Source organism: Vombatus ursinus, unplaced genomic scaffold (assembly GCF_900497805.2).
Source record: "Vombatus ursinus unplaced genomic scaffold, bare-nosed wombat genome assembly UNPS02006874.1, whole genome shotgun sequence".
NCBI lineage: Eukaryota > Metazoa > Chordata > Mammalia > Diprotodontia > Vombatidae > Vombatus > Vombatus ursinus.
Genome location: NW_020946652.1, coordinates 9,494,914 through 9,515,693, shown reverse-complemented (window position 1 = coordinate 9,515,693; position 20,780 = coordinate 9,494,914). Strand labels below are relative to the sequence as shown.

The window sequence follows — 20,780 nt, the reverse complement described above, 5'->3', positions numbered from 1 at the left end:
TTCCGCTTCCGCTTCCGCCGCCGGGGGAGGGACACGGGGAGCCTCTTTCCGGGCCGCGGGCCCACGAACGCCACCAATGGGAGGCCTCCGACGAGCAGCACGTCCCTCCCAATCCCAGAATGCCACCCCCGAGCGCCGACGGACCAGGCCGAGCGCAGCAAGGACGGGCCAATCAATGCCCTCCATTGCTCGCAGTCCCGCCTCGACCCCGGGATTCACCAATCAGCATGGCCCAACTGGAACACAACCTCGGCCAACCAGCAGATCGTTCTCCTCCCGCCTGGGTCTCGTTAGCGGAATCAAATGTCCGTCAGAAATGGCTCTCGTTCATTGGACACTAATCTCGAGGGGGCGGGACACAGGGGCGGGGCAGAACGTAGCAGGGGTAACAGTTGCCCGAAGTTTGAAGGCGGCTGTGTGCGCGAACGCGCGGGCTCCTCGTTCAGAGCGGATCCGGATGTGGACGGCAGCTGAGTCGGCGTGGCTGCTCTCGAGCCGTCACAGTAGGTTCGGAGGGTGCGGGCGCCATCCCGGGGACGGCGGAGGGACCGGGGCAGCGGGGGCTGGGGCGCCCGGGCTGCGCTCCAAGGATGCACCGGGCAGCGCGCACAGCCCCCTGGGACTTGGAGTCAGCTGCTGTCCCTCCCCTGAGTGAGGCGGTCACTCCTCTTTCCCTCTGACTCCCAGTGACAGTTGAGGAAACTGAAGCCAGATCCAGCGCCGCTGCCGTGGGAGGGGGCAGGGCTGGGCTGGCCTGGAGCGGGGGAGGGGCGGGCTTGGTTTTCAGGAGGACCCCCTTCTCCCACTCCGGACGGGCGGCCGGTGGGCTCTGGTCACTGTGGGTGGGCGATGGGGGCAGGTCTGTTGGAGCCCCCATTACCTTGGGCGGGGGTACGGGGATTGGGGGGAATTTTTGGAGCCCGAGGCTCACTATGGGTTGGGGCGGGGAGTTGAGGGCGTCTATTGAAGCCCCCATCACCTTGAGGAGGGGAGGCTGGGGGGGTCTTTTGGAGCCTCAGGCTCACTGTGGGTGGGTGGGTGGGTGGGTGATGGGGGGAGTGGTTGAGGAGCCTTTGGGGCTTGAGAGGCCCCAAAGAGAGGGTGGTCATGATGCATTGTGTCGTGTAAAAACAGAATGCCTGGGGGAAGCTAGGTGGTGCAGTGGATAGAGCTCCAGCCTTGGAGTCAGGAGGACCTGAGTTCAAATGTGACCTCAGACACTTGACATTTACTAGCTGTGTGACCCTGGGCAAGTCACTTAACCCAGATTGCCTCACCAAAGAAACAAATGAAAAAAAAAAAACCAGAATGGCCATTGCTGAGTGGCCCCTCCCCTTTCCTTTCTGTCCTCTCTTCCATGGCTGTTCATTCCCAGGCCAGTCTCAGGACTTTTTCTGCATAGTGTCACTGTGTCTGCAGATAGATCCGGGATGCTGCTCAGCCAGACTTTGACAGGGTCTTTGGCAAAGTCTCCTGAAATCCTCCCGGCTAAGATGGATCGTGAGGGGAATCAGCAATAGTGTCAAGTAGGTTTGAGAGCTGGATTGAATGGCCGACCCTCTTAATGGATCGATTCTCCCTTGGAGTGATACCTCCTGCTGTCTGCTGTTGAGGCTTTTTGTCAGTGACTTGGTTGGAGGGTGTGGGGTCAGCAGACCTGAGCCCTGCTGTCGGGGCCTTGTTTGCTCGGGCAGTGATGCCCAAGGTTCCTTTTGGTTCTGTGACTGGATCAACTCCGTGGATCCCTGGAGTGCCACTGAAGGACAGTCCTGACCTTTGCCCTCAGACCTCCTGGAGCATTTTGGGTGATGGCACTGGCGGCCAAGGAGCCCTGACTCCACAGCCTATGGAGATGGGTGATCTAAGGGAAGGGAAGGCTGAGGCAAGGCTGATGGAGAACATGTAACAGAAAGAACTCTCGTCCTGGAGAAAGTCGTTTGGCCTGAGTTAAGAGAAAAGTGCTTTGTGACTCTTAAAACCCTGTCCGAGGTGCCCCCATCCCACCCGGACGCCATGTGTGCCAGTGAGAGTTCACAGCGGCCGCCCAGCCTGAGATGCCTCCGGGTATCACATATACAGCCTCAGAATTAGGCTTTGGCTCCACGTCTGCTGTCCTCTGTGTGATGCTATCTTGTGCCCATGTCTCTTTGTTTGTCTTTCCCCTAGGTCAGTAGATCCATTGGTCGATGGTCAGCACCTCCTGCGGGGGAGGCCTCTACTCTAGCCAAGATGTCCATCAACCCGATGCTGTACGAGACCCAGTTTTTCGGGTTCACGCCCCAGACGTGCATGCTCAGGATCTACATCGCCTTCCAGGACTACCTGTTTGAGGTGATGGTGGCCGTGGAAAAGGTCATCTTGAAGAAGGCCAGCAGCCTTCCCGGCTGCACCCTGAACGCCATCCAAATCCGTGGCAGCACCGAGACCTTCCTCCGCTTCATGAAGGAGCGCTTCAACCGCCTCTTTGTCAAGATGGAGCAGGTGCTGCTGCAGCTGGTGCTGAACATCCCCCCGAATATCCTCCTCCCTGAAGATAGGAGCCATGAGAAGTACCCCCAGAGCCGGGAGGACTTCCACCTTCTCCAGCAGGAAGTAGAGCAGCTGCAGCTTCGGTACAAGGCGGAACTCGGGGCCAAGCACGCTCTTCTGGCGGAGCTCGAGGTCCAGAAGGTGATGCAGGCCCGGCTGAAAAAGATTCTGCACTGGTTTGATGGGCTCGGAGATGCCCACGGGCCCCTCGGCCTCGGGGAGATGATGGCCTTCCTGATCCAGCACTCGGGCCGGCTGCGCAGCATCACACAGGACGTGACGCAGAAAAGCAAGAAGCTGACGACGCAGTAGCATGTTGAGAATGAATGGATCGGGCGGTGGGGGAGGGGGGATGTGGGGGCTTTGGCTTTACCCAAGAGAAGTGATTCCTCTAGAAGACCAGGGGTGCCAGGCCCATGTTGGATACCCTACCCCTCAGTGATATCAAAGTGGGGATGTGCCCCCCTTTCAGGCAGAGTACCATTCTACAAGTCAGGACCACTGAGCACACGGGAAGGAGAGCCTTCTTTTATTCAGGTACAGACGTTTGCAAAAACTGCATCTCAGAAGGTTTTTGCTCCGAAACCTGCCTGAAGTGGATCTTTACCAGCGGAAGAGGCCACACTATTGGAAGGGTTCCCAGGTAGCTGGTTAGCAAGAAGCAAACAAGTCAGCGCTGTGTCCGTGCATGGGAGCTTCTGAAAGTGCTGGATCTCACTGGTTTCTAGAGCAAACACACACTTTGATCTTTGGGGCCAGAGAAGGGAAAGAAAGTCCAGTCTGAGGACAGTCCTGCTTTGTATCAGATACCTAGACTGGTCAGTAATCACTCCTTCTGAATCAGAACTGTGCTGAGGCCCAGCTCAGCTGCCCTGGATTTGCAGGTCAGTTTAGTTTAAAAAAAAAAAACTGACCAAAGTCCCATTTACTCAAAGGGAGGGCTCTTTGGTCTGACCTCATGCACTAGATTCGACTGAATTGTTGACCTTGTCTGGTGGTAGACATCAAGTCCCTGCCTTAAGAAGACACTTAAGTAGGTTTGAGAGCCGTCCTGCCCACAGACTTTTTTTTTCTTTCCCATTTAGCATTATGCTTTTTAAGTAAATAAGTGCTTCGCTCAGACCATAACACAAAACAGGGCAAGAGATAGCAACCCTGCCAGTTTGGCTGAAGAAGACTACAGAAGCAAAGGGCAGAGAAACAAATAAATGAGGTGCACAATTTGTAAGTGAGGAAATGATGCTAAATTTCCAGGTTTGAGCAGTGGGAAGGAGGGTGGAAGGTCTCATGATGCATCATCCTGATTTTTGTCGATTTCTAAACAGTTTGTTGTTCAGAGGGTTGCGGGGAATGGGACTTGTAAGATGCTTGACAGTTTCTGTAATGTTGAAGTGGAAATATTACTGTTGAACTAGGGATGCTTATAATAAGCAGTCCTAACAAAACATGCCAAGTGGAGTGAAATCATCAAACCTTTGGGAAACAAATACTAAAACCCCCCCTTTTAAAATGTGCGCTGTTAAAAGAAGTGCTGCGGGGCCCCTGCCTTTTTCTGAGGCACAAGGTCTCATCTGCCTGCAAGTCCTATAAGCTGTTTGTAGTCCTATAAGGTGTTTGCTGGAAAGGGAAGAGAAGGGAAGGGAAAGGCAAGATTTTGTGCATCTGAGAACTGAGCTGGCTTCATAACTGGCTCCAGGTGAGGCACTGGGGGAAACATTGATTGAGGTCACCACAGAACAGCCCCCTTGGAGTGTTTCAAGCTGGCTGTGTGCCATGACATACACTTAGGGCCTGGAAGCGTGAACACACACACACATGCACACGCACGCACACACACACACACACACACACACAAAACATGTACAAGAGGATTTTGGTGGGAGCAGCTCAGAGCTGGGAAAGCAGTGTTTGAGCTGAGTCTCGTGGGTCTTGGCAGAGATGAGGAGAGCTCCTTCCAACGAGGAGACAAAGGCCGGGAAATGGGCAGCTATGGAGGGAGAAGGCCAGCATGGCTGTAGGGAAGTAATGGGGAACATTAGTGAATCGCTAGTGAAGCAGCCAGAGGTGGAGTTTGAGGAGGAGAATTTGAAGGAGTTCTTTGGAAAGGTAAGTAAGAAGAGACAGCTAGAATCATAGAAGGAGTTGAGAGGGGAAGGAATTGGGGGGCGGGTGGTTTGCTGAAGTGCTCAGGGCCAGGAGGGTTTGAGAAACGAGGCCGGGCATTAAGGGAAGCTCTCTGGTGTTGGCAGTCTTGCCGTAGCCCAGACTGAATTATCCGTATTCCAGGTATAGGTTGATCTCCCTCCTGGAGAAGGTGAGGGCCTCAAAGGATGCCAGTCCACACTCTGGCTTCTTGGGGAGAAGAGAGAGAATAGAGATGAGATGTAGGCTTCCAGGGGAGAGAAGGGGCTCTGAGGTCCAAGAGGAGGGTTTCACCCTTGCCAGGATGATAGAGAATGGACAAGAGGTACCAGGAAGAGAAAGGGAAGGAGAAGGACCAGAGGGGGCTAGAGGTTCTGAGGAGGAGGCAGCTGCATGTCCTGCATGGCTCCTAGAGTCGTCAGATGGGAGCTCATCTGGTAAATAGCAGAGGAAGGAGAGAGTGGTGGGTGGGTGGTCATTCCCTGCTGAAGGACACAGGTGCAGCCTCTAGCTGCCCTGCTAGCAGGACTAGAGAACCCTGTTAGCAGGACTAGAGAGCCCTGTTGTCCTCTTGAGATAAGTGCCCAGGATGTAATGGAATCTCCCAAGACGCGAAAGCATCACAGCTGCCCATTTTTGGTGATCACTAACACTTCCACGAGGAGCCTCCAAAGTGTTACCAGTGATTATGAAATGTTGGTTGTGGCTTCACTGTTGTCCACCGAGGTCAAGGAGTGCCTCAGAGAATAATTAATTTGAGAAGTGAACAGCTGGCTAAGGAGATGGTGTCTTAGAATGGGATTTGGATTTCTGAATGACAGATTCCTGGCCAGAGACAGAGTACACCAACTTAAAAATGGGTTTGCCATTGTGTTGGGACAGCTCTCATGTCTTGCACATCTAAGGAGAAGGACTTTAGATTAGGAAGGATGAGGGGGTTGGGTGGCCATGCTAATCACAGAGATGGAAGACTAGCCCCTGAAACACTCAGAATTGACAGGAAACAAGATCCAAGAAAGGAGCAATAGTAAAGTTCATGGGTGCTAGCGGCTATATGCAAAGGCACAAAATTTGAGCAGTGAATGGCAAATCAAAGGCCCTAATGCAACAGGGAAGTTTTGGCTTGTAAGTATCGTGGAGACAGTAGCTCTGGGTGGGTGTCCTTCATTCAGTAGAAACGGGATAGGTAAAGGGGTGGCTTAGCCCTATGTCTTCAGGAGGGTGCTTGTGGGACCAGAGGGAATGGAGCATGCTGGAGGGGGAAAGCACCCTTTCACCACTGAGTTGACTTCATGTATGCCCCACTGGGGATATATTACGGTGCCTATTCTCTTCACAGACTGTAAATCCTTTTTCTAAAACCTCATTGAGTCTGGCTGACTGCTTGTCAATGGGAGACTCGCCACTGGGGGCTCAGCAGCAGCAGTTCTAGAAGAGGGGAGTCAGCCCCACGCTGGAGACTCCTAACCCTTGAGTTTGAGTGCTGGCTAGCGGCAATGGCCTGTGGGGGGAGGGCAAGGTGCTGCTGTGTCTTCAGAATCAGGTCCAGTGCTGTCAACATAGGTGTTTAATAAATGAATTTGTGTTTCTGTTTCCTCTTCTCACTCCCTCTCTTCTGCCCTTGCTGCACAGAGCCTTTAGATTAATAAGCATTCTCAGCTTCACTTTCCTCATCCGTAAAGTGGGGATGATCATAGCTCTACCTCACAGGATCAAATGAGGTAACTTGGGAACTGCTCCATGTATGTATTTGCTACTAGAGGCAGCTACAGGGCTCAGTGGGTAGAGCGCCTCCCTGGAATTGGGAAGAACTGAGTTCCTATCGAGCCTCAGACACTCAGTAGCAGTTTGACCCTGGGCAAGACATTTAACCTGTTTTCCTCAGTCTCCTGATCTCAAAAATGGGGATAATAATAGCATCTATTTCCTAGAGTTGTGAGAATAAAATACCCAAGGCTTCCTGCTAAGATATGCACAGGACCTAAATGAACACAATGACAACTATTCTAATAAAGACATCGAAACTATTGGAGAAATAGTTGTGGTAGACTGAGCCAATAGAATAAAAATGACATTCTGCATAAATTGGCTTATTCAGTGCTATACCAATTAAACTACCAAATAAAAATAACAAAATTCTTCTCAAGGGAGATGACGAAAAAGAATGGGAAGGAAAGAGGGAAGGGGGCTGTTGCTGTACTATAAAGCCACAATCATTGAAGCAGTTTGGGACTAGGGAGGAAGTGGACCACAGTAGGTACACACCAACAGCAGTCATAGTAGCGCAGCGTCAGAAAAACCCAAAGAGCTCAGCTGCTGGAGCATGAATGCACTATTCGATGGAAAACCGGAAGGCAGTCTGGCAGAACAAATCACAGTGTAACCCAAAACAGGGCACAAGTGGTCCATGACTTGGACAGAGGATGACATTACAGACAAATTGGAGGAGCCCTGGAAAAATTACCTGTTGGGTCTGTGGAGGGGGAAAGAGTTCACCACCAAACAAGATGTAGAGAGGGTCGTAGGACAGAATCAGTTTTTACCCATCCAAAGCCAATACTGCTAAATATGAAGAGAAACAGGTAAATGGGAAAATACTGGCAGCAGGAAAGGTCTCATTTCTAAGATATGTAGAAAAAAGATTGAAATTTATGAGAATAAAAGTCACTCACTGATAAAAGGTCAAAGGCAGTCTTCAGAAACAATCCAAGCTATCAATAGCCATATTAGAAAATGTTCTTAAATTAGCAGTAATTAGAGAAATGCAAATTAAACAAGTGTGAGGTTCTACTTCATACCCGTCATATTGGCAAAATGGACAAAAAGGAAGAATGACATTCTGGACAGTTTGTGGAAAGCAGCACACGAGTGCACCACTGGTGGAGCCATGGACTGATCCAGCCATTCTGGAGAACAGTTTGGAACCACACTCCTAAAGCTGTTTAAAGGAGCATTACTGCCATTAGGTCTGTTCCCCAAAAGATCAAAGAAAGGGACCCCTAGGTACAAGGGTATTTACAGCAGCTCTTTTTGTGGTGGCAAAGAATTGGACATTGAGGGGATGCCTGTCAGTTGGGAAATGGCTGAACAAGCTGTGGTATATGACTATGATGGAGTACTATTGTGCTGAAAGAAATGATGAGCAGGGTGGTTTTAAGAAAACCTGGGAAGACTTATATGAACTGATGCTGAGTGAAGTGAGCAGAACCAGGAGACCAATTTATACAATAGCAACATTGTAAAGACAGATAACCAACTTGGAATCCGATCAACACAATGACCAACCACAATTCCAAAGGACTCAATATGAAATATTATCCCACCTCCAGATAGAACAGTGGAGGAATGCAGATTGAGACTTTTTTAAGACATGAACAATGTGAGAAATTTGTCTATACACATCTGTAACAAGAATTTTGTTTTTCTCAGTGGTGGTGAGGGAGCAGGAGGGAGAAAATATAGATCTCAAAGTAAACTTGTTTTAAAAGGAGGCGCTTGCATTCTAATGAGGGAGAAAAGATGTACATAAATCAGCATGTTCAAGGTACATACAGAGTAGAAGGGTGACCTCGGAGGGGAAGGCCCCAGAGATCAGGGAGCCAGGCAAAGGCCTCCTATTGAAGGTGATGCTTGAACTGAGTCTGGAAGGAAGCCAGGGATTCTTAGAGGCCAAGGTGGAGAGCATTTGAGGCTTGGTGCACAAAGAAAGTGCCGAGGAGCAGACATGGCAAAGTGCACTTGACCACTCTTGACCAAGCTAAGTTGGTCCACACCCTCACCTGCTTTTTCAGGCCGGAGCGCATTTCCTGACTTTCCCTCTCTCTTGTCCCGTTCAGATGTGTGGTAACAACCATGATCGTGGCAGGTGGTGGTCAGTGCTCTTGGCTGAAGGGAAGCACTGGGCTCCCTGGTGTAGTTCATTGCTCTTCCCTGCAGAATCCTGTGGGGCACACTCTCTCAGAAGGACACAGGGAGGACCTTCCTAAAATTACCATCTACTCTTTTCCCTCTGCCTAGTGCTCATCACCAAGCTCAGAACATGCAGGTCCTGAGGACAGGTCAGTTGGGTGAAAGCACCTGTCTATAGCCAGTTTTCTGTCATTTTGACAGAATACTAGACAAGATTTGAGTCATTGGTTTTCCTCCTGGGCCACTTCTCAGTGCGTGGGGCCAGAAAACCTGGAATTCTACCTGGTTTCTGAGAGATGGGGGCTGCTTAGCATTCATGCCCGTGCTCTATGGCCACCAAACCTACACGAGCATCTCAGTGGAGGGGACGCTTCACCACATCCCCTGGACTGTGCCAGGGCTCCAGGAAAACAAGTTACATACTTAGGGTGAGGGTAGGTCCTCGCTGTTGGCCTGACATCCTAAGGTCAGAAGAGGGAATCTACAGCAGGCAGATTGTCCTTGGAGCAGGGATGAACAGTCACTACTCGGGAAAGGACAGGTTTGCACAATGTGCAGAATCAGAAAAGATGAAATTCTTAGAGATACATGGGAAATTGTGCATTTGGATTTCAAAAATCAACTTCATAGGATTTGGCCCGGCCAGACGTCTGTTTGTCCGAAGAAGGTAGAGGGTGGGCTACAGGCGCCATGACAGTCAGCCTTGTGATGTAGCAGCTGAGAATGCTGAGGCGCCTTTGTAGAGAGAGTGCTGGATCTGGGAGGCGGGAGGTGCCTGTGCCCCTGTCCTCTGCCTGGTCACACATCTTCTGAGCTGTGGTTCTGAAAGCCATATCAGGGATACAATAATAAAATGATCAAGCAGAGATTGCATTCCCCTGCATTCCAGGGGAGGGTGGTCAGGCTGGTGGAGGGACCAACTTTGTTCTGCTGGGTCCCAGGCGCTGTGGTTCCTGCTGATCTCTCCCTTCTGGTTCTGGGCAAGGGGATGATGGGCTCTAGTATCCCGACCTGCTGTCACATCGAGGAGCAAGGGTCTGTGTGCAAAGGAGGCATTTCTTTACAGCTAAATTCCTTATTAACTTAGAGTTTGGCTACATTTGGGGGAGGGAGACTCCTGTTACAGGACCAGTGTCATTGAACATCCTAGATGGTGCCAGTGGAGCCTCTCACACTCAGATGCCTTAAGGTCATCCTCAACCCCTCTCTTTTCCAGTTTACTGTTTGGGGCTCTTTCTGTGCAGGCTGGGGCAGGCACAGAGCTGAACAGGATCTGTGGAGGCTGGGAATTTCCAACCATGTTGGTGTGATTGAAGAAGTGAGCTCCCATCTCTGTGAGTCTTCAAGCCAAGGCTGAAAGAGTTCTTGTAGAACCTTGACACAATGCCCAGTCTTCTCTAAGTTCTAGAGGGCAAAATGACATAGGTGAGCTCTCTTACTCATGGCACACTGTGTGTGTGTGTTTTTCTCCTCCTTCCCCCCACTCCCACCCTAAGAACATAAAACAGCTTTTTTCCTCTCCTGATTTTCCTCTTCTGGACGCTCTCCTGCTGATCAATGTCCTTAAACTGAACATGGTGCTCCAGGTCAGATCTGATGAGGGGAGAGCACAGTGCGCTGTGGTCTCACCTCTGTTCCTGGGAGCTAGCCTGAGTTCGCAGACTCCTAGATGAAGCACATGGCCGTGAGGTCCTGCCGGTCTGGACCTCTCAGTCGTGGCTGCTTTCCTCCTTTTTTCTGTTTCCTTTTCTAGACCCAGGACATAGATTGGGTACCCTGAGTGTGGACATTTCTAACCTTGACCATTATATGGAGGGAAGTCCTTGGTTGGAGAGTTCGTGAGACAGCAAGGGTCCCAAAGTGAATTAACTGAACAGATACAGATGAAATCTCTCTTGAGAAGGAGTCACTTAGTCACAACCCCATTGCCTAACCCCAATCCCCCCCCAAAAAAGAGAAGGGATCACTTATTTGGAGGAGGAGGAGGAGAGCCCCGGCTCAGCCTCAGCCCTGGTCACCTCTTCCACTGTGACCAGAGAAGTAATTAGGAAACCTTGCGATATCCCATGGACACCCTGGTCCTAGCAGAAACCCAACATCTGCATCGATAACAAACTAGGTAGACCGAGGCAAAGTAGCTTCCAGACACAAGAAAGAGCCCTGTATGGAAGCTCAGTTACACCTCCTGGAAACTGCCTGAGTACCTCTGGAAGGGCAGAGAAGGGCTTCCCGCAGCTCCTTTGCCACGTGAGTTCTCTAAGCGTGTGGCCACTTTCCCCTGGACTGGGGATGAGTGGGAGAGTATGCTACATAGTAGGTGCTTGATAAAGACTGACTGACTTTTGGGGTGCACACTATTTTATACTAACTCCCACCCTCGTAAATATTCATAACTATAAGGTAATAGTGCAGTAGGGGGCACCATAGTGCACAGAGTGCTGGGCCTAGAGAATCATCTGTGTTCCTGAGTTCAAATCTGGTCTCAGACACTTACTAGCTGGGTGACCCTGGGCAAGTCACCTCACCCTGTTTGCCTCAGTTTCTTCATCTGTCAAATGAGCTGGAGGAGATGGCAAACCACTCCAGTATCTCTACTAAGAAAACCCCAAATGGGATCACTGAGAGTCAGATACGACTGAAATGAATCAACAGCAACAGCGCCAACGAAGTGTCCAGGGACGCTTTGGGATTCCCCAGTTGCAGTCGACCCCACTGCTGACCTCCTGTCCAGGTCTGGCCCGACTCCATGTCAGCCACGAGGACTGTGCACCGATGCCCAGGCCCGTGGCCTGCGTTTCCCCCTGCATGTCCGGACAACGGGCCCCCTTCAGTGGCTTCTCCTTCCAGACACATTCACCTGTGAGCTCGTCAGCTCCTGACTCCAGTGGCCATCTGCGCTAATGATTCTCAGGTCTACTTGTCACCCTCCATGTCCACACTACTGCCAAGGCCTGTCGATCCCACCTTGGCAACATCTCTCTGCAACGTCACCTTCTCTCCTCTGAATTAGGACTAGGGCTGGAATTATCCTACCTCAACCTTGACCCTAGCCCTCCTCACCTCAGACCTGGCCATGGCTGCAGTTGCTGGGGTTCTGCCTGCCCTAAGGCTCTCCCGGCTCAGTCCATCTTCCATTCAGCCCCCAACGCACAGATGCAATCATTTCCTCTCTCCTCCTCCATACTCAGTAAACTCCAGTGGCTCCCTACTGCCTCCAGGGGCAAATACAAAGTCCTGTGCTTGGCATTCAAAGCCCCCTCCTCCCTTTTCAGTCTTCTTATACCTGGCTTCCCCCACATACTCTTTGATGTCCTCCTGGCTGTTCCTCAGACAAGACCTCCCTGGCCTCCTTCAATTCCCAACTACAATTCCATCCATCTTCTACAGGAAGCCTTCCCCAGCAAGCCCTCTGAATTCTGTGCCTTCTCTCTCTTCATTATTTCCTATTTATCCTGTGTGTAGCTTGTTTGTACATAGTTATTTGCTTCTTGTCTCCCCATTAGATTGTGAGCTCCTGGAAGGCAGGGACTATCTTTTGGCTCTTTTTGTAGCATAGTGCCTGGCACTCAGTAGGTGCTCAATAAATGTTTATTGACTGACTGTTACTGCCTATCCTGTCTCATGGCTTCTCCTAGGCTGGGTTCCATGCTGATTTCTCAGAATTAGGTGCTTGGTTAGACCCCCAGCAATGGCACAGGGTGCTGACCAGTGCTCCCAAGGCTACGCACATGCAGCCCAGCTGCCTGTCCCAAGGCATGGGCATGAGCACAGGTTGGGTTCTGTTCTATCCTCTCTTCCCCCCAGTAATCCTCATTCTTCCTTCCCAACTCTCGCTGTTCCTTCTCTGTCATTGCCACTCACAAAGAACCTGAGAGCAGAGGAAGAGAGCAGCCACATCTCCTCCAATGAGCTGGATTCTGTCGGGGCTGCCCTTGGCTTCCAGGTCCCTCTCCTTTGCAAGGAGGCCATGGCTTCCTGGTTGGGTGACTTTGGAACTGTTTGAGCTTCCTGGGTGTCTACATTTATCTGTTGCTTTATTTCCTTTAAACTTATATGGGAAATAGTGGTAGTCTTGTCTGGTTGGACCTCATCTGGAATATTCTGTGGAAGAAGGATGCCGACGAGCTGGAGTGTCCAGAGGAGGGCAGCCAGGAGAAGGAAGGGCCTTGAATTCATGACATCTGAAGACTGACTCAGAGAAGAGAGAGGAGCCAGCTCCAGTGAAGAGTTGGAAAATGGTAACTGTGTTTGAAGAATTGCCGTGTGGAAGAAGGTTGAATCTGCTCTGTTTGGTCCCAGAGGGCAGAACTGGAAGCAATGGATGAAATCTGCAAAAAGGAAGGAGAGGAGTAAGCGTTTATTAAATACCTTCTGTGTGCCGGGCACCATGCTAAGTGCTTTTTACAAATATAGTCTCATTGTATCCTCACAATAACCCTAGAAGGTAATTGCTGTTTTTTGTCTTCATTTTACAGTTGAAGAAACTGAGTTAGACAAAGGTGAAGTGACGTGCCCAGGGTCCCACAGCTATTTAGTAGTATCGGAGGCTGGATTTGTACTCAGGTCTTCCTGACTCCAGGCCCAGCACTCTCTGCACTCTGGTACCCCCTAGTGGCTCCCTTGTGGAGCTGGAGGCTCCAGGTCAGGAAAAGCTTCCAAAGTGCAATGGGCTGCCTTGAAAGATGGCAGGCTTCTCCCTCCCTGGAGGCTGTCAAACAGAGGGTAGACAGCCAATTCTCACTGTTGCTTGTTTAAATGTATCAGGCTAGAGCTGGATGATGACTCCCGCCACCTTCTCTTTCTCTTTTCTTTAGTCCAGGTGCCCCCACACCTTGGCCCAGGAAGCACTCCTCTGCAGGTTGTCATTTGTGTCCTGTTGGCTTAAAGTTGGGTTCATGTTTTGTGATGCCATTGGGTCTTCATCATGTCCAATATCATCTGGGTGGGAAAGTTTGAGGCTTCTGAAGGGACCTGGTGTTTTGTATTTTGTTACATATATTTTATCTTTTTATAACCCTTCTTTCCTATTTCCACCCTGGTTTTCCCCATGCCCACCTTTGCCCTGAGTTCATAGAGCCTTTGCCGGTATTCTCCCTTTGTTTGGACAATTTTGTTGGATTTTTGTAGGATCTATTGACTTCTTTATCTTCTGAGACACCATGTTTTCAGAAAAGTCACAAAGGCATGGATGTGTTGCTATCGCAGATCCATCTGAGGACTGAAGTCTCCACAAGGATGTTTGGAAAGCTCTGGTCTGTGTCCATGCCTTGGCCATTGCCCTCGAGTGGATTTGGTATTCCCTCCATCAGTGTAGACCATCACCCATCCATGTCTTCTAATCCTGTGTGATTTTGACTCTGGTTTCTTCCACAGATTCTCCAGAGAATCTCTCCCCACTGAGCGAGGGGCCTTTCTCAGGCCATCCATCAGTTGTCCTTTGCTCCTGGGATGTGATGCTCCCACTTTGTTTTCTGATCACACATTTCTTGTACATGGCTCATTGATTGAATGGGGGGCTACCTCCTTGTGCCTGTCTGTTGGGTTGCTGGCAACTTGAATGCTTCTGTAGCCAGGCAACATTGCCAAGAGAATATAATTTTCTATGTGTATGGGTTGGAATCCTTGGAAGTCAGGGCTGTTTCCTAAATTTAAGCTAGACTGCTCTCATGCCCCGCTGATAGCCTGTCCTCATGTGCTGTCTCAATGTACTGACCATCTGTCTGCACGGCACAGTTTGGACGAGAGGCATTTTTCATCCATTTCCTTTCCCTCTACAGGTTATCAGGCCAATCTCTTCTGAGCAATCACATTAGCAGTAGGTTGGCCAGTGGGGTGCTGGATTGAAAGTTGAAAGACCTGATTTGAATCCCAACTATTCCACTCCCAGGAAGGCTTGGCCACATCTGTGCAGCAGGAATGTCCCCTTCCACTTGGGGGACCCTCCACCAAAGTACTTTGGAACCACACCTCATCATGCCAGGGAGCTGACCCAGACCAGTAGAGCTCAATCCCTGGCAGGTTTTACTGAACTAGAAGGTTTTGAGGTCAACCTGGCTTCTGAAGACCAGTTAAGCTCAGAGAGGCTCATTACTGGGGGTGGCAGGTAATTAATCCTTTTTAAATTTTCTTTACCCTAATGACTCATGAGGACAGAGAGCTACTGAGGCTCAGGAGCTGCATGGTGAAGGAAGGGCTTGCTGAGTGTGCAAGAAGAGGTGTCTGAGAGCCCAACCTCCTCTTCCCTCCCTCATTCTTGGGCTTGGGTCCCATGGCCAAAGTTGCTGGTGGGGAAGTCAGCCTGGTCTTGTACAAAGGGGGTGCAGTGTCCTGCAGGATGCTGTCTCAAAGCCCCAGGCAGCCACCACTCCACCAGTCATGGGACTCCCAGACATAGCCCCCTCATCTTACCTGTTAACCCTAACATTCCCACTTCTCTTCATTGGATGGTCTTCTCCAGGAGGTAAAAAGCACCAACTTTTCCTGGGCTGGCGGTGGGGAGAGGCAGAGGCAGAGGGGAGGGCAGGGACCAGGCTCTGCCCCGACTCTCCTCTACCCTCTCTGAATCCTCCTCCTCTGTCTCCTTCCATAGGTGGCTCTTTCTTTTAGCTCTCATTCTCTCCCAGTTATGCATTTCTTTTTTTCTTTCTTTTTTTTTTAGGCAGTTGGGCTTAAGTGACTTGCCTAGGGTCACACAGCTAGTAAGTGTCAAGTGTTTTGTCTGAGGCCGGATTTGAACTCAGGTCTTCCTGACTTCAGGGCCCGTGCTCTATCCACTGCGCCACCTAGCTGCCTCCAGTTATGCATTTCTTAATCTGTTGCTTGTATTATTCCCCAGTACAATGCAAATGCCTTGAGGCCTCGTCAGAGCCTGGGGTTCTGTCATCATGTTAAAGAACTGTGGTCTGCAGGGAGACCGTGGATGACCAGACGGTGGAAAATGACCAGAGAAGAAGGCACTATTGAATGTCATTTGGGGGGCCATACCACCAGTGCCAGGGAAGGGCTGGAGACAGACACCAGCTGGGCAAAGCCCTGGCTCTCATTCAAGCACTGGGGACATGGGAGGCCTCACAGAGCTGCAGCTTCCTCCTCTGTGAAACGAGGCCAATGCTCCTGGTGCCATCTCCCTCATAGCAGTTTTGTGAGGAATTAGCATTTTGTGAGCCTCTGTTATCCTCCTCTCTTCTCTGCCTTCCTTTTCCCTCCTCTCCCTCCTCCTCCTCCTCCTCCTCCAGCTCAGGAGCAGAGAACAGCAGGGGAAGAGACAGTACTGCATACCCAGGCATCCAGCCCGCTTTCTGATGGTGACTCCAGGAAGCTTCACTCCCTGCCCCTCTATGTCTGTCTTTGCCACAAAACCTGTCTTCTCGGGCGACCATCCCATGGTCTGATGGGGGTCTTGGAACCAGTCATACCATACAGCATCACCATCCTCCAACACCAGGACACACTCTCAAGTACTGACCAGAAGGTCCCAGCAAGGAAGGCTGGCCACATTTCCACATTCTCTGACCCCGTGCATGTGCCAGGGACAAGATGCCTGGGGTACTGTGAGTGCCTAGCCTGGGATGAGCACACACACTTCCAAGATACCCCACCCAAGAGCTTTGTGTCGGTGACCCTCCTTCTAAACAAGACGTGCATCTGAGGCCTCCTTCCTGTCCCCCACCCCCACTTCCTGCCCCAAACCTTGTGAGCAGACTTTTCTCTTCCCCATTACCAAGTTCCTTGGAGAAATCTTCATCTTTTTATCCCTCAACTACAAAACTGGCTGACAAGAAGCAGCTGCTATTGTGTCTGGTCCCCAGATGGGGGTGCTCTCTCCCCACTGGTCAGAGGACCCCTGTGCTGGGGCTGCCACAGAAAACACAGAATCTCCAAGCTGGCGGGGACCTCTGATACAATCAGCCCCCAATACAGACTCCCCTCCCCAACAAAGGGTCTCCAGCCTCCATCCAAGTCTCCCAGGGGAGGGGAACCACCGGCTCCCACAGCGGCCCAAGCCACGTGCAGGCAGCTCTCCCCATCTCGCCAGGAGACTTCCAGCCTCAGCTCGCTCCTCCCACTGGGGCCAGGCAGATGCAGGGACCCCCCCTTCCAGGGCTTAGCCTGTCAGACACTTGAAGACAACGTGCATGCCCTCCCTGAGTCTTCTCTTCTCCAGGCTAAACGCCCAACCCCCTTCAGCTGATCCCCATCTGTCTCGGTTATCGGCATGTCCCCATTAGGGTCACCCTCCTCTGGATGTTCTCTAGTCAGTGGGGTCCTTCCTAACATGGCCCCTGTAATTGACCATGGAACTCTAGATGAAGTCTGACCAAGGCAGCGCACAGTGGGAGTTCCACCCCCTGCCCCGGACAAGGCCAACCTTGTCCTGGATTTTCTCGGTGGAATTTGAAGTTGCTCTCGGGACTCATCCTGGGCTTGTGATTGCTGTGTCACCCTTCGTAATTAAGGTTAGGGTTAATTAATGCCCCCTCCTTGATCCGGGACCCATTCATAGTCTAAGATGGTCTTTCTCAATTATTTTTGGATGGTCTCAAGGCAAAAAAGCCCAAAGGAAAAAAGAGGGAGAGGAAGGAAGGAGCCCCAGAGCCAAAGGGGCCTTGCTGTCCACCTCCCATCATGTCTCTTTCTGTCCCCTCCTTCAACAACAGGGAAGAACCTGGGAGAGTGAGGGAGGGAAGAGCTTTTTGAGCCCTGACCGCACCTCCAGAAGACTGAGAGGCAAGCTGGCCTCTTTGGAACATATCATGATGGAAAAGGGCTTTACAGGGATGAGTCACCCTTCCTGATGCAGAGGGAGGCAGGTCGTCTCTCTGTTTTACCGATGGACGTGGTCCTGGGGAGCTCCATGGGTGTTGGCGATATGATGTAGCACCAAGAATGCTAACATGATCTTGGGCTGCAGTAAGAGAGACGAAGAAGTGTCCAGGCGCAGGGAGGGGATGGTCCTGGTCAGATCTCCCCTGGGGTCTTGTGTGCGGTTCTGGGCATCACCATTTATGAAGGGCCCTGATAAGCTGGGGAGAGTCTCACAGGGATCCTCAGGATCGTTCCTTGGATGTCTCTGTAGGCTCATGGGGTCAAGGGCCTTGGAAGCCATCAGTGACCACCTGGGAGGGATGTTTGTGAGGGGATCCATGTTCAGGTGTGGCTGATGAATTCGAGAACAATAGAGTAATGTCCCTAGGACCCCAGAGCCGGGAGTTGAGGAAGCCAGGCCTCAGGTCCCTGTCTCTAGACTCTTTCCCAGGTGGCCCAATGCTCCTTTGAGAGTGCTTCTGTCCCCAGCGCTCTCCCTCCATCCTCTGTCCCCATCATTCTTGTCCTAGACAAGAGGCTCTGAGTCCAATCCCCAGACCCCAAGGAGAGCCTCTGCTCCCCACTCTTCAGCCAGCACTGGGTGGGCAATCTTCCCATGACTGAAATGCGTGTGCATGCGTGTGCATGTGTGAATGTGCATGAGTGCATGTGTGTGTGTGTGTGTGTGTGTGTGTGTGTGTGTGTGTGTGCCACCTCTCACAGTTTCATCCATCTGCGGATTTGATGAGCTTACCATCCAGGCCTTTATCCTGTGACCTAGAGCAGCCTCCAGGCTGTTCAGATACCAGTGTTCTGCTTCCTGGTCTCCAATGTGTGGGCTTCCCTCACCAGCTTCCCCTACCTGAGTCCCACAAGACAAATCCCCATCTGTTCCTGACATGGTGCCTGCTCCCAAGCTTTATGAAGGCCTCCAGGCCACACAATATGGGCCCAGCCTTCCAAAATGACCCACATGTACCAGAAGAGCTGAGCTAGACCTGGTTGTGTGTACTCTACAATAGTCAGGATAAAACAATAGTCTATATGTGACCACCCATATGGGAGTGGGGTGCAGGGGGTTCCTCTGGTATCCACTCTTCTCAGGATTCCACTATTAGACTCTCATTCCTTTGGCTCATTCCTGGCCTCCTGAAGCTCTTCTGGGGAGCTACAGGTCACCCATAGCCTTTCACAGCCAAGTATGAGTGAGGCTATGAGCCCCTGATCTGGACGGTAGGGAGGGGGGGTGCCTGGCAGAGAGCAGCCTAGAAAGGGTAGAGAGGACAGGGACCGATGCCCCTGATGCTTACTGAAGGCAGGCCTGGGAAGCATGGTCGGTCAGCCTAGAATACCCGTCTGTTGACCCTTTGGAATCCTGACTTGGGAAGACAGAACCAAGATGGTGGAGTAAAAGCAGTGACTTCCTTGAGCTCTCCCCCAAACCCCTCCAAATACCTGTAAAAAATGGCTCTAAACAAATTCTAAAGCAGCAGAACCCACAAAAAGACAGAGTGAAACAAATTTCCAGCCCAAGACAACCTGGATGGTTGATCAGAAAGGTTTATCACACCAGGCTGGGAGAGGAATGCAGTTCAGCATGGGCACACAGGTGAAACAGGCCTCAGCAAACCTGAAGTGGGCCTCAGAGGACTGAATCATGGGCAGCTGTGGTGGTTTCCAGACTTCTTAACCCACAAATACCAAAGGCAACTTAGTCAGTAGGAAAATCTGTCAGACCAGGATGAGAGAGGAGCTTGGTCCCAGGCCCAGTCCCAGCACAGCCCTGGATCTGGGTCACAGTTCTGGGTGGTGGTCCTAGGGTGAGGAGGAGCATTGGCATGGTGGAGCTCATAGTTGCAGTGGAGGGGGAATCCTCCTCACAGTTCCAAGGCAGAAAAGAATGTTTGTGGTCTCTCATAGATCAGAGCACAGGCCAGGAAAGGAGTAAACATCTCACCCTTGATCATACCAACTTGGAAGAACTGAAAATTTATGGGTCCCTAGAAGTATTTCTGAAAACAGCTGCACAAAACCCCTGAAGCTTGGGACAGTGCATTCTCCACACTGGAAGCAGACCCCTACTTTAACAAAGAATTTATAACTCAAGTAATTGGTTGGGATCATGAGCAAACTGTGCAAAAAAAGTCAGACCATAGAATTTTTCTTTGGTGACAAAGAAGATCAAAACTTACAACCAGAAGAAGACAACAAAGTCAAAGCTCCTACTTCCAAAGCCTCCAAGAAAAATATGAATTGGTCCCAAGCCATGGAAGAGCTCAAAAGGGATTTTCAGAAGCAAGGAAGAGAAGTAGAGGAAAAACTGACAGGAGAAATGAGAGTGATGCAAGAAAATAATGAAAAACAAGTCAACAGCTTGCTAAAGGAGACCCAAAAAAATACTGAAGAAAATAACACCTTAAAAAATGGCCTAATCCAAATGGCAAAGAGGTCCAAAAAGTCAATGAGGGGAAGAATGCCTTAAAAAGCAGAATTGGCCAAATGGAAAAGGAAGTGCAAAAGCTCACTGAAGAAGATACTTCCTTAAAAATTAGAATAGAGCAATTGGAATCTAGTGACTTTATGAGAACTCAAGACATTGTAAAACAAAACCAAAAGAATGAAAAAATAGAAGACAATGTGAAATATCTCATTTGAAAAACAACTGACCTGGAAAATAGATCTAGGAGAGATAATTTAAAAATTATTAGACTATCTGAAAGTCATGATCAAAAAAAGAGCCTAGACATCATCTTTCAAGAAATTATCAAGGAAAACTGCCCTGATAGTCTAGAAACAGGGCAAAATAGAAATAGAAAGAATCCACCCTCCTGAAAGAGATACCCAAAGGAAAACTAGGAATATTATAGCCAAATTCCAGAATTTCCAGGTCAAGGAGAAAATATTGCAAGCAGCCAGAAAGAAACAATTCAAGTATTGTGAAAACATAATTAGGATAAAACAAGATTTAGCAGCTTCTACATTAAAGGATTGGAGAGCTTGGAATATGATATTCTGGAGGTCAAAGGAGATAGGATTACAGCCAAGAATCATCTACCTAGCAAAACTGAGTGTAATCCTTCAGGGTAAAAAATGGATGCTCATTGAAATAGAGGACTTTCAGGTATTCTTGATGAAAAGATCAGAGCTGAATAGAAAATTTGACTTTCAAATACAAAACTCAAGAGAAGCATGAAGAGGTAAACAGGAAAGAGAAATCATCAGGGACTCATTAAGGTTGAACTGTTTACATTCCTGCATAGAAAGATGATATTTGTAACTCATGAGACCTTTGTCAGTATTAGGGCAGTTGGAGGGAAAAATTATGTGTGTGTATATATATATATATATATAGATAGATAGATAGATAGATAGATAGATAGATAGATAGATAGATA

The 20,780-nt window shown here is 50.1% G+C and overlaps 1 protein-coding gene across 4 annotated transcripts; it reads left to right on the top strand.

Moving 5' to 3' along the window:
- Window positions 1-397: 397 nt before the first annotated feature.
- MIS12 (MIS12, kinetochore complex component) lies at window positions 398-3,757 on the top strand. 4 transcript variants are annotated; one of them, XM_027848905.1, is made up of 2 exons: window positions 398-503; window positions 2,167-3,757. In XM_027848905.1, exon 2 carries the CDS (start codon window positions 2,230-2,232, stop codon window positions 2,839-2,841), a length of 612 nt encoding a protein of 203 aa, XP_027704706.1. In that variant the 5' UTR covers window positions 398-503; window positions 2,167-2,229; the 3' UTR covers window positions 2,842-3,757. The 4 variants fall into 4 exon arrangements, with proteins under 4 accessions (XP_027704706.1, XP_027704707.1, XP_027704708.1 ...); XM_027848906.1 differs by having other exon boundaries at window positions 398-507; XM_027848907.1 differs by lacking the exon at window positions 398-503 and adding an exon at window positions 1,325-1,526.
- The last annotated feature ends 17,023 nt before the right edge of the window (window positions 3,758-20,780 follow it).